General features: G+C 44.1%; 1 protein-coding gene across 1 annotated transcript; it reads left to right on the top strand.

The window, feature by feature from the left end:
* Positions 1-462: 462 nt before the first annotated feature.
* SLC25A34 (solute carrier family 25 member 34) lies at positions 463-13435 on the top strand. The gene is made up of 5 exons (XM_074306185.1): positions 463-1516; positions 2862-2927; positions 3098-3250; positions 7644-7778; positions 10891-13435. Exons 1-5 carry the CDS (start codon positions 1106-1108, stop codon positions 11071-11073), a joined length of 948 nt encoding a protein of 315 aa, XP_074162286.1. The 5' UTR covers positions 463-1105; the 3' UTR covers positions 11074-13435.
* Positions 13436-16541: the final 3106 nt, after the last annotated feature.

Below are 16541 nucleotides of genomic sequence, written 5' to 3'. Positions count from 1 at the left end.
CATGGGAAAAGTGGGCAAAGAAGGAAGGGAGGGATCACCCTAAAGCACCTACCACCTGCCGGGCGCTTTGTAAATATGCCCTCAATGTTTCTCGAGACAGCTCTCTTGGTGGTAGGTGCTATTGTTACCCCTATTTTACAGTTGAGGAAACTGAGGCAGATAGAGGCCAAATCACTGTCACACATAAAGTATCTGACCCCAGGTCTAGCGCTCGAGCTGGAGAGGGGGAGGGAGGGAGGGAGGGAGGCTGACGGAGCAGACTTTTCCTCTGCCCCTCTCCCTCCCTCCTGCCCAAGGAGCTTCTCTGCCCGTCCCCACCCATCCGGGAGTGACCTTTCCTCCAGATCCCAGGGTCCTGGCCCCTCCTCCGAGCTAGGGAGGTGTGAGGAGCGGCGGCGGCGGGGATTGGCCGGGCCCGGGCCAGGGGGCGCGTCCTGGCTGCCGGGTTGGGTTCCAGTGGGCGCTGGCGGGGCTGGAGGGGATGGCCAGTGGGACCCGGGCTGTCCGAGCTTGGTGAGCCGGGGCCTGTGCTCCTCTACACGACCTGGGCTTTCTGGAGGGTCCTTCCCCCAGCCCCCGGTCCCCCATTCCCTGTCCTCCGCTCCTGCCCCTCCTTCTTTTCACTCTTCCCAGCACTCTGCACCTGTTCTCACCTGTCTCTGTCTCTGTCCCTATTCTAGTCCCCGTCCCGTGTTCTCTGTTCCTAGTCTCCGTCCCGTATTCTCTGTTCCTGGTCCTCCGCCCCCTGTTCTCTGTCATTAGCCCTCCGCGCTAGGTTGTCTTTCCCTAGACGTCCGCCCCCTGTTCTCTGTCTCTAACCCCCTCCCCTGTTCTCTGCCCCTAGTGCCCATCCCGTGTTCTCTGTCCCTAGCCCCCCGCCCCCGTTCTCTGATCCTAGCCCCCCCCCCCTCTGTTCCCCGTCCCTGGTCCCCCGCCCCCGTTCCCTGTCCCTAGCCCTCCCGACCTCTGCTTGCTAGGTGTAGCCACTTCGTGTGGCCAAGTCCCCGCCCCCTGCCCGGGACCCGGCGGCAGGTGGCCCGCTCTCTGGCCGTCCCAGTCCGAGCCCATGCCCCGACCTCAGCCTTAGCTGCTCCTTCCCCCGAACATGGAGACCCCGCCGGTGGCCAGCGGGGCTGCGGCCGTGTCTGTGTCCCCGGCCATGGACCTTGTCCTGGGCGCTTCAGCCTGTTGCCTAGCCTGTGTCTTCACCAACCCCCTGGAAGTAGTCAAGACGCGGCTGCAGTTACAGGGCGAACTGCAGGCCAGGGGCACGTACGCGCGGCCCTACCGGGGGGTCTTGCAGGCCGTGGGCACCGTGGTCCAGGCGGACGGGCTCTGGGGACTGCAGAAGGGGCTGGGAGCTGCCCTGCTCTACCAGGGCGTCATGAACGGCGTCCGATTCTACTGCTACTCGCTGGCCCTGGAAGCCGGCCTCACCCACTACCAGGGGGGCACTGTGGCCGCGGGGGCCCTGGCCGGAGCGCTGGGAGCCTTCATCGGAAGCCCCGCATACCTGGTGAGTCGCCCGGCAAGGCCTTCACTGCCACCCCCCTTCACAAAGGACACCGGGGCAGAAAGGGACCCTTCCTGGAAGCTCCGATGGCAAGGGCTCCACCAATGTGGATAAGAGTGGGCAAGTTGTTTTTTTTTTTTTTTTAATCTTTATTTTCACTAACTCAACTGAAATTTAGCATTTCCTCCCATTAAGAATTTTTAAATAAATTATTCTAAGAAGGAACCTGTAATTTTCACTGGACTGCAAAGGGGTCCATGACAAAAAAGGTTAAAAATCCCTGATTTAGTTCAAACATCCCCCTCATTTCACAGATTAAAAACAAACAAACAAACAAACAAAAACTGCTCCCCTGAGAGAGGAGAAACAGATTTGACCAAAATCACATAGGTAAACTCTCCCAGTCAGGATTCGAATCTATATCTTCTGATTGCAAATCTTGTGTTCTTCCCAGAGGGGATGGAAGAAAGGGTGAAAGTGTCAGAGAGGCAGATTTTGGCTCAAGATAGGAAAAAAAAATTTAACAGCTGTTCCAAAGTGCAAGAGGCTGCCCAAGGAGGGGAGAGGTTAGACTGTTTACCATAGGAGCTGTTCCAGTGGAGGCTTCCCTGCAACAACAGCAAGCCTTGCCCCAACCCCTCTTAATTAGGTCCTTTCTCTCTGTTAATTTTTTCCTATTTGTCCTGTATAGAACTTGCTTTGTATATGTTTATTTGCTGCCTTCTCCATTAGAGTATAAACTTTTGCCTCTTTGTAACCCCAGCATTTAGCATATAGTAGTTATATCCCCCAGATGGCAGGTTGACCAATACATGATAAATATGTTAAAATTACTCCCATTTTATAGATGCAGTCAAATGACTTGCCTAGGATCACTGACTGAGGTCAGATTCAAACTCATAGCTTGTGATTCCAGGTCCAGTGCTCCGAACCTAATCAGTAGGGCATTGTCCCTTCCTGAAGGGAGATTGGATGACTTTCTGTCTGGGATATTAGAAGAAGGATCTCTCTGAGATTGTAGGGTTCAGTCAGAGATCCCCCCAGGGCAGGAACTGGGAGAAAGTGGGGGTCCTCTGCCCTGTGGACATTTTCCTCTGTGGAGAATATGGAATGACCCCTCGACCTTTGGCCTGGCCTAATCTACTTTTCATACCAAGACGGAGCTTGGAGTTACAAGACCTGAATTCAAATTCCGACTGTGATATTCTTACTGCTTATGGGATCTTGGGCAAACCACAAGCCATCTGGGTCTGAGCTTCTTCTAAAGGAAAATGAGGGGGTTGGTCTCAAATGCTCTTGGAGAGCTGTTCGAATCCTAGATCTGTGATGCTGTGATCTATCTTCCCAGGTCAAAACACAGCTGCAGGCAAAGACAGAGGCTCCCTTGGCTGTTGGCCATCAGCACCAGCACAAGGTGAGGAGTCTCCTCCCTCAGAAGTCCCCCAGCTGACCCCTGTGGCCCTCTCTCCTGGCCTTCAGGCTAGAGTTCTCAAGGAGTTCCACGTGTCCCTGAGGGCCTGATGCCCCCAGGATGGGCAAGAGGCCAGCCAGCCTGTCCTCCCTCCTTTCTTTCTCTCTCCACAGACTGTCCTCAGTGCCCTGGAAACCATCTGGCGACAGCAAGGCATCTCAGGTCTGTGGCGAGGGGTTAGCGGGGCCGTGCCTAGGGTCATGGTAGGATCAGCTGCCCAACTGGCCACCTTCGCTTCGGCCAAAACGTGGGTACAGGACCATGAGGTGAGGGGCTCTGACTCCCCCAAATTTCACATTTCTAAAGCAATTTCAACTTTATTCACTACTCAGTGAGACAGATAATACAATGGTTATTATTACCATTTTACTAGTGAGGAAATTGAGGGAAGATGTATATCCAAAATTATATGGTCAAACATGAGGTCAACACCTGGATTTCAGGATCTCCTTGTCCAGAGTTTCTGGCAAAGAATGATGGTATTTTTGAACTAAGGGACCTTTGCTAAGAGTCAGTGTAATCTAATGGACAAGGTACTGTGGGACAGAATCAAGATAGTGGAACTAAAGGAAGCTGTACAGCCTAGCTTCCTACTAAACCTATTCCACAAAGATAAAGAAGGTGCACTAAACTCAGTTCTGACTGGAAATGCCAAGAAAAAGTCCCAGTGAGCTATTTTGCTACTTCACAAGATAGTGCAGTAGACTTAGAGAATTGGATTTGAATTTTTTTTCTTTTTTTAAAATTAATTTTATAATTATATTTTTTGACAGTATATATGCATGAGTAATTTTTTTTATAACATTATCCCTTGTATTCATTTTTCCAAATTTTCCCCTCCTTCCCTCTACTCCCTCCCCCCGATGACAGGCAATCCCACACATTTTACATGTGTTACAGTATAACCTAGATACAATATATGTGTGTAAATCCAATTTTCTTGTTGCACATTAAGTATTAGCTTCCGAAGGTATAAGTAACCTGGGTAGATAGACAGTAGTGCTAACAATTTACATTCACTTCCCAGTGTTCCTTCTCTGGGTGTAGTTATTTCTGTCCATCATTGATCAGCTGGAAGTGAGTTGGCTCTTCTTTATGTTGAAGATATCCACTTCAATCAGAATATGTCTTTATATAGTATTGTTGTTGAAGTGTATAGTGATCTCCTGATTCTGCTCATTTCACTCAGCATCAGTTCATGTAAGTCTCTCCAAGCCTCTCTGTATTCCTCCTGCTGGTCATTTCTTACAGAGCAATAATATTCCATAACAGATTTGAATTTTTCTTCAGGTACTTACTAACTGTATGACCCTTGGCAAATCACTTAACCAGAGAACTGGGGATAATAATACTTACCTTCAGGACTATTATAAAAAACCAAACCAACAGTATAGTATGTCTTAAAAAACTAAGAGAGGTTTATTGTTGTTTAATCATATCTAACTCTATGACCCTCCATTTGGGATTTTCTTGTGGTTTGCCATTTCCTTCTCTAGCACATTTTTACCAATGAGGAAACTGAGGCAGACAAAGTTAAGTGATTTGTCTATAGCTAGTAAATGTCTATTGTCTAGATTTGAATTCATGAAAATGAGTCTTCCTGATTCCAAATCCAGTGATTTATCCATGAGACTATCTAACTGCTCCCTCCAAGGACCATCTAAACACCTGCTAATATTATTATTATTCTCTAATCCAACCCCTCTCATTAAAAAAATTTCTCTTCAATGAAAATTCTCCTTCTCCCCACCCCACAATGAGAAAGAAAAATAAAACCTTTATTAAAACAGGTATAACTAAACAAAACAAATTTCCAAATTCACCATGCCATTCATACATACACACATGCACACAGTATATACAGTCTCAGTCTCTTTGACTCATCGGTTCACTAAAGTGAGTGATATTTTTCATCATGAGTCCTCCAGAATTGTGGTTGGTCATTGTATTGATAACAGTTTTTAAGTCTTTCAAAAATTATTTGTCTTTACAATATTATTATTATTGTATAAATTGTTCTCCCCGATTCTGTCCCCCTCACTCTGTCAGTTCATCTAAATCTTCCCAGGTTTTTCTGAAGCCATCTCTTTCATCTTTTCTTTTAGAATTATAATGTTCCATCATTTCCATGTACTTGCCAATTTGGGGCCAGTTCCCCAGTTTCCAAGTCTTTGCCACACAAAAAAAGCTAATATGAATATTTTTGTACAAATAGGTCCTTTTCTTCTTTCTTTGATCTCTTTGGTCTGTAGACCTATTGGTGGGTCTTTTGTATCTTTAGATATAGTTCTGAGTTTCTTTCCAGAATGGTTGGACTAGTTCACAGGTACACTAAGAAGACATTCATGTACCTATTTTCCGATAGCCCTTCATCATTTCCCATAGCCGTCTCTTTTTTTCTATGGAGACATTAAGTGACTTCATGCAGAGATAATTATATGCCTAGAGCACTGGTCTCCTGAATGGATTCTTTTTTTACTCCCATCTCTCACCAGGAGGGATATTACATGAGTTTTATAAAGTACAATGAGGGAGATTCTACTAAAAAGCTATTAGAAATAACCCACACCTTTAGCAAAGTTTCAAGATACAAAATAAACCTACATAAGTCATCAGCATCCTTCTATATCACTAACAAAATCCAACAATTAAAATTACAAAGAAAAATTCCATTTAAAGTAACTTACCAATAGTATAAAATATTTGGGAATCTATCTGCCAAGGGAAAATCAGGAACTATATGAGCAAAACTACAAACACTTTCCACACAAATAAAGTCTGATGTAACCAATTAGGAAAATATTAAATGCTCTTGGATAGATCGAGCAAATATAATAAAGATGACAAAACTATCTAATCTATTTATTAAGCGCTATATCAATCAGACTTCCAAAAAACTATTTTAATGACCTAGAAAAAAATAACAACAAAGTTCATATAGAAAAACAAAAGGTCAAGAATTTTAAGGGAACTAATGAAAAAAAAAAAATCAAATGAAGGTGGCCTAGCTGTACCAGATCTAAAATGATATTACAAAGCAGCGGTTACCAAAACCATTTAGTATTGGCTAAGAAATAGACTAGTTGATCAATGGAATAGATTAGGTTCAAAGGACAAAATAGTTAATAACTTTAATAATCTAGTATTTGACAAACCCAAAGATCCCAACTTTTGGGATAAGAATTCATTATTTGACAAAAACTGTTGGGAAAACTGAAAATTAGTATGGCAGAAATTAGATATGGACCCACACTTAACATCATATACCAAGGTAAGATCAAAATGGGTCCATGATTTAGGCATAAAGAATGAGATCATAAATTGATTAGAGGAACAGAGGATAATTTACCTCTCAGACTTGTGGAAGAGGAAGGAATTTGTGACCAAAGGAGAACTAGAGATCATTATTGATCACAAAATAGAAAATTTTGATTATATCAAATTGAAAAATTTTTGTACAAACAAAACTAATGTAGACAAGATTAGAAGAGAAGCAATAAACTGGGAAAACATTTTTACAGTCAAAGGTTCCAATAAAGGCCTCATTTCCAAAATATATAGAGAATTGACTCTAATTTATAAGAAATCATGCCATTCTCCTGTTGAGAACAATTTTCAGATAAAGAAATTGAAACTATTTCTAGTCATATAAAAAGATGCTCCAAGTCATTATTAATCAGAGAAATGCAAATTAAGATAACTCTGAGATACCACTACACACCTGTCAGATTGGCTGAGATGACAGGAAAAGATAATGACGAATGTTGGAGGGGATGTGGGAAAACCGGGACACTGATGCATTGTTGGTGGAATTGTAAATACATCCAGCCATTCTGGAGAGAAACTATGCTCAAAAAGTTATCAAACTGTGAATACCCTTTGATCCAGCAGTGTTACTACTGGGCTTATATCCCAAAGAGATCTTAAAGAAGGGAAAGGGACCTGTATGTGTCAAAATGTTTGTGGCAGCCCCCTTTGTAGTGGCCAGAAATTGGAAATTGAATGGATGCCCATCAATTGTAGAATGGCTGAATAAATTGTGGTATATGACTATTATGGAATATTACTGTTCAGTAAGAAATGACCAGCAGGATGATTTCAGAAAGGCCTGGAGAGACTTACATGAACTGAGTGAAATGAGCAGGACCAGATCATTACATACTTCAACAACAATACTATATGATGATCAATTCTGATGGATGTGACTCTCTTCAACAATGAGATGAACCAAATCAGTTCTAATAGAGCAGTAATGAATTGAACCAGCTACACCCAGGGAAAGAACTCTGGGAAATGAGTGTGAACCACTACATAGAATTCCCAATCCCTCTGTTTTTGTCCACCTGCATTTTTGATTTCCTTCACAGGTTAATTGTACGTTATTTCAAAATCCGATTCTTTTTGTACAGCAAAATAACTGTTTGGACATGTATACATATATTGTGTTTAATTTATACTTTAACATATTTAACATGTATTGGTCAACCTGCCATCTAGGGGAGGGGGTGGGGGGAAGGAGGGGAAAAATTGAAAAATTACCCATGCATATATTTTGTAAATAAAAAGCTATTAAAAAAAATAAAGTACTATGAGTGTTAAGGCTTAAGAGGGAAAAGGAGGAGCCTGGTCTCATCTGGGGGGGTTTCCTGTCTCCCACAGTGGTTCCAGAAGGACAGCTGGCTTGTGGCCCTGGCTGGGGGCATGATCAGCAGTGTGGCAGTAGTCACTGTGATGACACCATTTGATGTGATCAGCACTCGCTTGTACAATCAGCCTGTGGACCCAGTGGGAAGGGTGAGCATGTGGGGTTGGGGGTCCATAGGATGGGCATGGAAAAGGTGGAAGGGAAGAAGTGAGTGTAGCATGCAGGAGGGCTGAGCTAAAGCTTAACCTAGTGGCTGATGGGATGAGACAGAGACAGAAAAGTCTTAGAGTACATTGAGTTCCAACCCTTTATACAGATGAGCAAAGTGAGACCCAGACAGATGTAACTTTCACCAAGGTTACACAAATAGTAGAGCTGGAATTTAAAACTATGGCTTTTTACTCTAAAATCCCAGTTCTTTCCCTTGGGCCCCACTGCCTCCTATGTCTGTGGTTGAAATTCTGACCCTGAGGACTCCCTGAATCTGGATCTTATGGATGTGATGACCCATCCAAAAGCACTTTAGGGGACACCTTTCTCCTGTCCTTCTGACAATGCATTGGTCAAGGTCAGCCTGGGAGACTGCCATCAGTCCTTCCCTACACTCCCTCCATCTGTAATAAGCCAATATTCCCAATATTTTCTTCTCAGGGTGATGTAAACTGTGTCCCCTTTAATCTTTGGGGGAAGATGGTCTTGGGTCTCAAACCCTTTGACCACCCTTCCCCCAAAGATTAAAGGGGACACAATTTACATCAAGGCTCCATCCATCTGTTTTTCCATCTTTTTTTTTTTTTTTTTTCCTTTTCATAGTCCAGTCCTACTGTCCAATGCTAAGACCTGAGAGTGTCATTCCCAGCAGACCTGGATTCACCCTGGATGGTGAATTTTTTTGGCCAGAGCAACGCAGGACCCTCTCCCCCCTCCTTAGACTTAATGAATATTAATTAAATCCTTATCAAGTGCAAGGCCTTGTACTCTGAGCTAGCGTCTAATCAACTGCTCAAGAAACAATTACTAAATGCTTGTTTGGTGACAGGTACAGTGTTAGGGCTATAAAAATAAGGAAGTGAAATGATTCATGAGTTTACATTGTAACAAAAGAAGACCACACACAAAGAGGAAGGAGGTAGAGTTTGGAACTGGTCCAGAAGTGTCTAGGAGGCCTAGATTTGGGAATGATAAGATGAATATTCACTCATCACAGTTCAGGGTCCCACAAGACAAGAGTCCTATTTCCAGTAGGAGGAGAACCAGTATGTAGGTAGCATAGTCTGGAAAAGCCAGAGAGTGATAAAACAGATATGACCAATATCCTGCCCTCAAGGAGCTTACATTCTGTTGGGAAGAAAATATAGGTTATGACCAAGGTCCTGTCCTTATGGAGTTTACATTCCATTGGGATAGAAACATACCTGCCCTCAGGAAGCTTATATTCTTTTGGGCTAGAAACATACAAATGACCAGGTCCTGCCCTTAGGAAGCTTATATTCTTGTGGACTGGAAACATATAAATGACCAGGTCCTGCCCTCATGGAGCTTACATTCTGTTGGGATAGAAACATACAAATAACCAAGGTCCTGCCCTCAGGGAACCTATATTCTTGTGGGCTGGAAACATACAAATGACCAGGTCCCGCCCTCAGGAAGCCTATATTCTTGTGGGCTGGAAACATACAAATGACCAGGTCCCGCCCTCAGGAAGCCTATATTCTTGTGGGCTGGAAACATACAAATGACCAGGTCCCGCCCTCAGGAAGCTTATATTCTTGTGGGCTGGAAACCTACAAATGACCAGGTCCTGCCCTCAAAGAGCTTACATTCCGTTAGGATAGCAATATAGATATAGGCAAGGTCCAGGCCTTAAGGAGCTTATATTCTATTGGGATGGAAATATACATATGAAAAAGGTCCTGCCAGCAAGGAGTTTCCATTCTTTTGGGATTCAAAGATACATATGACCTCAAGGAGTTTACAGTCTAATAACAGCTGATCTTTATGTAACAATTTATGGATATGACTTCCTTGGATTTTCACAAACATCCCTGTGAGATATACAGGACCTCACCTATGTTAAGCCTCATTTACATTTATGGAGAAACTGCTGCCCAAAGAGTAAACTTTGGGTTTAAGTAAGTAGTACCGAGCTGAGATTCAGATTCAGGTCTTCTGGTATTGTTTTATCTGGGGAAAAGGAGGAGTTGGTATACCAAAGAGAATGAAATAGGACATGCAAAGGAGAGGGCCCAGTTAGGAAAGAAGAAGAGAGAAGCCACTTTCCCAGAGGATGGGAAATCAAAGGAGACTTAATGAAGAAGCTGGCCCCTGAGTTTGACCTAGAAGGGAGGGAGGGACTCCAGGAGGCAGAATGAGAAGGAGGATTCTATTCTAAACACACAGGGAAGGAGGAGAGAGAACCAGGATGGAGGTTTATCTCATTGACTAGAATGGAGAATGACTCAAGGGGAATTAATGTGAGATAAGGGTAGTCAATTAGATTGGAACCGGTTTGGGAAGGGCCTTTTCCTTCATTGGATGCTAGAACTTAGAATTAGGAGTTGGGGAGCAGTTAATCCAACTTTCATTTAATTGATGAGGGAAAGTGATTCTCTCAAAGTTTTACAGATAGTGAGTAGCAGAGTCAAGATTTGAACCCAGCTTCTCTGACTTGACTGTAGGGGTTAGAAGTTGATGTTTTCTTTTTTTGGTGGTTAATCAGAGGTCACTGGAGGCTTCTGTGTCTGTTGTTCAGTCCTGACTAACTGTTCATGACCCCATTTAGGCGGTTCTTAGATAGTTTGCCATTTTCTTCTCCAGAACATTTTACACATGAGGAAACTGAGGCAGAGGGAAGTGACTTGCCCAGAGTCACACAACTAAAAAGTGTCTTAGGCTGGATTTGAACTCAAGAAAGAGGCTTCTTGACTGAAGACCCTACACTATGGGACCCCTAGTTGTTCCTAGTTTAGGAGTGACATGATTAAGACTCAGGCAGCAATGGCAATCTAGGGTTCATGGACTCCCAAGGAGTCTGTGGAGTGATTTGAGGGGTGGGTCCATGAAGGGAAACATTTTGGGGAAAGTTATTAATTTCCTCTGTAATCTTTTATTTTATGCATTTAAAATATAATTCTGAAAAGGCATCCATAAGCTTCAGAAGGCAGTCAAAGGGACTTTAAAGAAATGTAAAGAAACCTTAATGAAGAAAATGGATGAGAACATCAGGTGAGTGACGCCCCTGTCTTCCCGTCCTCTCCCCAGGGTCAGCTGTACCGAGGGGTCGGAGACTGCTTAGTGAAGATCATCCAGGCAGAGAGTCCCCAGGCTCTCTACAAGGGTCTGGGCCCTAGCTATCTGCGCCTGGGCCCCCACACTGTCCTGAGCCTGCTCTTCTGGGACGAACTCCGCAAGCTCATCTACCACTTCCAGCACCAGGGAGCCTAAAGCCCCCTCCTGGCCCTCTTCCAGCAGCACTGAGAGCCTGGAATTCAGGAGCCTCCCTGCCTCAACAGGCTCTATGTCCTCCCCAGCCCAGTCTGCCCTGTCTTCAGGGCACTGTTGGAAGGTCTCACAAGGGGAACTGGGTTAGAAATAGTGAGCCAGTGGGGACCCTCCATGTAGAATGGGAGTGAGCGACTGGCCTGTCATGGACCAAAGGAAGGGAGGTTCTAGACCAAGCCCCATTTGGTCCTTGTTTGGGTCCTGATTGACTTAGATTGAATGTATATAGCAGTCATTTCTGCTTTGGACAGAAAACCTGACGGTCTTCCTCTCCCAGATTAATTTACTTATTTATTTAGATTTTTGAGGGGAAAACTAGATGAAAAAGAAGAGCCTTTGCTTCTGTTGCTACTTAGCCTTAATCACTGAATGGGTTCAGCCTCAGTCAAACTGAGACCTGTTGAAAGTCTTAGCTTACAAGGGCCTTCTCCAAGAGTCTTGATCTCTATATAGCCACTGGACCCAGATGGCTCTGGAGGGGAAAGTGAGGCAGGTGACTTTGCACTGCTCCCCCCACTTCAATACAATCCACTTCACTTCCCTGATGTCATGGTCTTCTTCAAGAAGGAAGGACAAACAAGAAGTCATGGACCAAAAAGGGAACATACTAAGCCCGACTGACCCTTTCCTGTCAGGGGGACTGGAATGGGCTAGCAAATATTCAGAGGCCACTGTTTCAAAGAGGCCAGCTTCTTGTTCTTGGCCATAGACTGTACTCCCCTTAAAGTTCAGCAGAGTGTCTTGGAAATACAGTCTTTGATTCCCACTGATCCAGGGAAGTGTGGATGCCTTAATGTACCTCGTATGCACTTCTGAGGAAACACTTATCTAACTCCTTCATTATACAGATAGAGAAACCGAGGCCCAGAGAGTTATTACTACACAGTTGAGATTTGAAATACTCAGACTAATGCACTGCCATCTATCCTCATTAAATACAATGAGCTGACAGGCAACTAGGTGGCGCAGTGGATAGAACACCAGCCCTGAAGTTGGGAGGACCTGAGTTCAAGTGTGACCTCAGACACTTAAGACTTCCTGACTATGTGACCCTGGGCAAGTCACTTAACCCCAATTGCCTCAGAAAAAAAGAAGTATAAATACAACTCAAAGATGAAAATGTTCTTTAGAACACAGAATAGTAGAATTCAGAATATACAGTTTATAATGTAAATACAGCATGGAAATCTTTGGAGTTAGAGTCAAAAAGACTGGGTTCAAAACTGAGCCTTAGACATTTCCTGGCTGTATAATCTTGGGCAGATCACTTCTCTGTGACTCAGTTTCCTTCATCAATAAAAAGATGGGGTTGGATTCAATGGCCTCAACACTCCTTTCCATTTTGGATGCTATAATCTAAGAATGGCAGCTCTAAAAGCAGTGTCTGAGACTCCTGTATTTTACAGAAGAAGGGAACTGAGATTCAGAAAAGAGATATGACTTGTTCAGAACTGTACAACAAGGGGCAGAGCTGGAATCTGAACCTAGGTTTTCTGACACCCAATTATCCTACTGCATTGCCTCACATTCCCTCATTCCTGAAGCTCTCTGAGTGTCTAGGTTGAAGGGGGAAATATAAACAAGGTAAGGCTGATCCCTGCCCCCAGAAATAGCATTGGGGGGGCTTATTCAAGGTCACACAACTAGTTGATATCTGAGGCTGGATTTGAACTCGGATCCTCCTTCATGATTGGTACTCTATCCACTGTGCCCCAGTGTGAGAGGAGGAAGTTAACTTGCTTGGGTAACAAAAATCAGCCATGTACAAAAAAGCAATAAAAACAGTGTAAGAGTGTTTTCAAAATGAAGCCCTTTCCCTTAAATTGCCTCTTGCTAGTTTCCCATCATTCCTGAGGAATTTGGCTAAGGTCACTGGCACCATCTCATAGATATAGCAGTAACAACTTGTCCAAGGTCACCCAGCAAGAAAGTGATGAATAATAATAACAGCAAAAATAATAATTAGCATTTAAAGTTAAAAAGTGCTTTTGAAATATTATCTCATTGGATCCTCACAATAACCCAGGGAAGTAGATATTATTATTATCATTACTTTCGTTTTACAGTTGAAGAAACTGAGGCAAACAGTATTAAGTGACTTTCCTAGGGTCTTAGAGCTTGTAAATGTCTGAGGCTGGATTTCAATTCAGTTCTTCTTAATTTGACACCTACTGAAGATGGTCTGTAGGTGAACCCCCTTGGTCACAATGACAACTGGGGGGCCAAGGGCTCCCCTAGAAATTTCATAAACACTCCAAGTCCGCCTCGCCCACTCTGAATGAATAAAGTTTTCTATTTTTGCTTAGTTTGTGGATTTTGCTTCTGGCCTGACATTTCTCTAGTCTGACCCCCAATTTAGTCCCTGTTGTTTCCTTTTGGGGGGAGGGAGGAAAAGAAGGTGGTAGCCAGAAGAAAATGCTGAAACAGATCACTCAGATGAGTTCCCATGGTCTGTCCCTCATGCCCCAATGAGATGGGAGACCTTGACCTTTTAAAACTAAGATCTTCAACAGTTTCATCCAGACAGCCCTCAACTATATCTGGCCGCCAGACCCAGATGGCTCTGGAGGGAAACTGAGGCAGGTGACCTTGCCCAGCATGTCATAGCATCATCTCCCTGGCCGAGGCCCTCTTCCAGAACAAAGGATGTACAATACCCATCAACCCATGCCCAGAACTAGCTATGAGTGACTGCTGACCCCTTGTGATGATGGTGGGGAAGTGCGGTACCCGATTACTGGGGAGAGATTGGAATGGAATGGGAATTGCCTGGTGAGGGAGCTCCGGACCTCAGGCTAGGGAAGGGGAGAAAGCCTCGGGCTCCTGGAGGAGGAGTCATCTTTCTGGGGAGGATGGACGTGTGGAGGAGGGGGCAGGGAGGGAGCCTCAGACCCAGGCTGCCTGAGATTCGGAGCTTTCGAATTCTGGACTAAATGTAAGATAAAGAAGGATGTGGTCCCATCGGTCCTGGATTCTTCCAGCTTCTGGATGGTCATCCTGAGGGTATCCTCCAGCGTCTCAGCCCAGATCCTAAACTCTTGGAGTCCTGTACATCTCAGGGAGGCTCCACCACAGGGGTAAAGAGCTGGGTGGGGAGGACAGTTAGGAAATGGGCCTGACCCAGAAGACACCCCCTCCCCCCAAGGCAGCCTTGTGCAGGTTTTGAAGGGTTTTTAACTCTCTCCAGATTCTCACCATCCTCCAGAAGCAGAACTCTCTGAAGCATTTTCTCTTCCTCCCTCCCTTTCCCTTCCTTTCTCCCTTTCTCTTCTTTCCGCCCTTTCTCCCTCTCTCTCTGTCTCTCTGTCTCTGTCTCTCTGTCTCTGTCTCTCTCTCTGTCTCTGTCTCTGTCTCTCTCTCTGCCTCTTTCTGTCTCTCTCTCTCTCTGCCTCTCTGTCTCTCTCTGTCTCTCTCTGTCCCTCCCCCCCCCTCTCTCTCTCTGTCAAGTCCTCTATGTTACTTTCTCTCCTGACCCTGTCCCCACCCCAGTGCAGGCCCTCATCACCGCCCACTGCAATACCTTTCAGGAGGGTCTGCCTGCTTCAGGTATCTCCCTGCTCCCACCCTTCCTCCATTCAGCTATCAAAGTGATTTTCCTAAAGCTCAGGTCCAAGCATTTCACCTCCCTCCTGCCCCATTCAATCAACTCCAGAGGCTCCCTATTAATTCCAGAATCAAATATAAATCCTCATTTGGCTTTTAAGCCCATCATAATCTGCCTCCTTCCTACCTTTCCAAATTTGTTTTACACCTTACCCCCCTTTATTTACTCTGCAATCCTCAAAAAAATTCCTCCATCTCTTGACTCCCAACATTTTCTCCGCCTTTCACCCATAGTTGAAATGCTCCCCCACCCCCACCCCCACTTTGCCTCCTGGATTTTCTGGTTTCCTTTATGTCCCAGCTAAAATCTCATCTTCTGCAATGTCTTTCATAACCCCTCCTTAATGTTAGTGCCTTCTCCTTCAGAATAATTGCAATTTGTTTTCTAATATCTTATTCGCACATAATTGTGTTTCTCTCATTAGATTGCAAGCTTCCTGAAGGGAGGGACCATCTTTGTCCTTTGTACTCCCAGTGCCTAGAACAGAATAGGCACTTACCTTGACTTGCTATTTAGTCAGTATTTATTAATGTGATTATTAAAGATCACTATATTTCAGACATAGTACTAATCTTTGGGGATTTAAAAAAAAGTAAGAGATAAGCCATGTCCTCAAGGAGTTTACAATCTAATAGATAACATACAAACAATTATGTACTGTAATGCCAGAGAAACTGAGGCAAGACAGAGATTGATTTTTAATCTTTTCATGTGGAGAGTTTTAGGCTGGCCAACCAGATGGACTCATGTCCAAAAATCATTCCAGCTCGAGGAACTAGGCAGGGATCTTACATAAGGTTTTAGCTAACTAGGATTTGCAAACAGAATACATAACCTGAGTATATAGTCTTGTAGGGAAACAAAAGCAGATAATGGGGGAGAGGACACTGGGGGGGGGGCAGATAAAAACCATAATTCCAGGAAAGGATCATAACTTAATCCTGACAGGATAAGGGTCAAGAAAAGAAAGTCAAGGGCAGGAGACAGCAGGAGGTATGGGGCAATACTCAAACTGAGGGGGAATTATCCTAGCAAGAGCTGAGATAATGCACCTGCAGTTCATGACCTAATGGTATATACAGTGGCTAGAGCTTCAAGGGGTTATTTTATTATTTTTTTTATTCAATTCTCTCAGTCCTAATGGCAAAGAAGGGGGTGGTAGCCATAATAATTTTTTTCAGGGCATAACAGTAAAAATATATTATATACAAGATAAATGGGAAATAATTAACAGAAGATGCTAGTATTAAGAGGAATTAGGAATGCTTCTTGTAGAAGAAGGGATTTTAATTGGAACTTAAAAGAAGCCAGGGAAATCAATAAATGGATTTGAGGACAGAGAACATTTCAGGTTTAAGAGACACCAAGAGAAAATGCCCAATATTAAGATGAAATGGACAGACAGGAGATAGACAGCCCTGACCAGATTATTCAATTTAAAGCATCATTTATTAGCTGGTCAACGACTGACCCCACTAGACAGGCTAGTAGAGATCAGCCCCGAACCTTTAGTGAGGTACACTTTTAAGCCCATTTGCCACATCCAGATACAGCCTTGCGGTTACAAATTTGGGGAATCACTGACGCAGTTTCTCGTTTACAATGGGGAAGTGTCTGGATGAGAGTGAGCACACAACAGAACCTTTTTTCGATGTAGACACCTACTTCTCGGAAAGTCTAGGGTCTCATGAACCAGGAGATGGGGCCCAGTCTGAACATAACATTTCCCTTAATTTAGTTTAAGTAACATTTTCCTATAAGCCTGAGGCCTCTTGACCCAAGGATGAGGGAGGGGGCAGTCTTTTGT

The sequence above is a fragment of the Sminthopsis crassicaudata genome, chromosome 3 (assembly GCF_048593235.1).
Source record: "Sminthopsis crassicaudata isolate SCR6 chromosome 3, ASM4859323v1, whole genome shotgun sequence".
In the NCBI taxonomy this organism is placed as follows: Eukaryota; Metazoa; Chordata; class Mammalia; order Dasyuromorphia; family Dasyuridae; genus Sminthopsis; species Sminthopsis crassicaudata.
Note: the sequence above shows the minus strand (reverse complement) of the source record. Positions and strands in the feature narration are given on the sequence as shown.

Coding starts and splice junctions, on each gene's coding strand:
- SLC25A34 (XM_074306185.1), top strand. CDS start 1,106: ATGGAGACCCCGCCGGTGGCCAGCGGGGCTGCGGCCGTGTCTGTGTCC. Junction 3,251..7,643: donor CGTGGGTACAGGACCATGAG/GTGAGGGGCTCT, acceptor TGTCTCCCACAG/TGGTTCCAGAAGGACAGCTG. Junction 7,779..10,890: donor CTGTGGACCCAGTGGGAAGG/GTGAGCATGTGG, acceptor TCCTCTCCCCAG/GGTCAGCTGTACCGAGGGGT.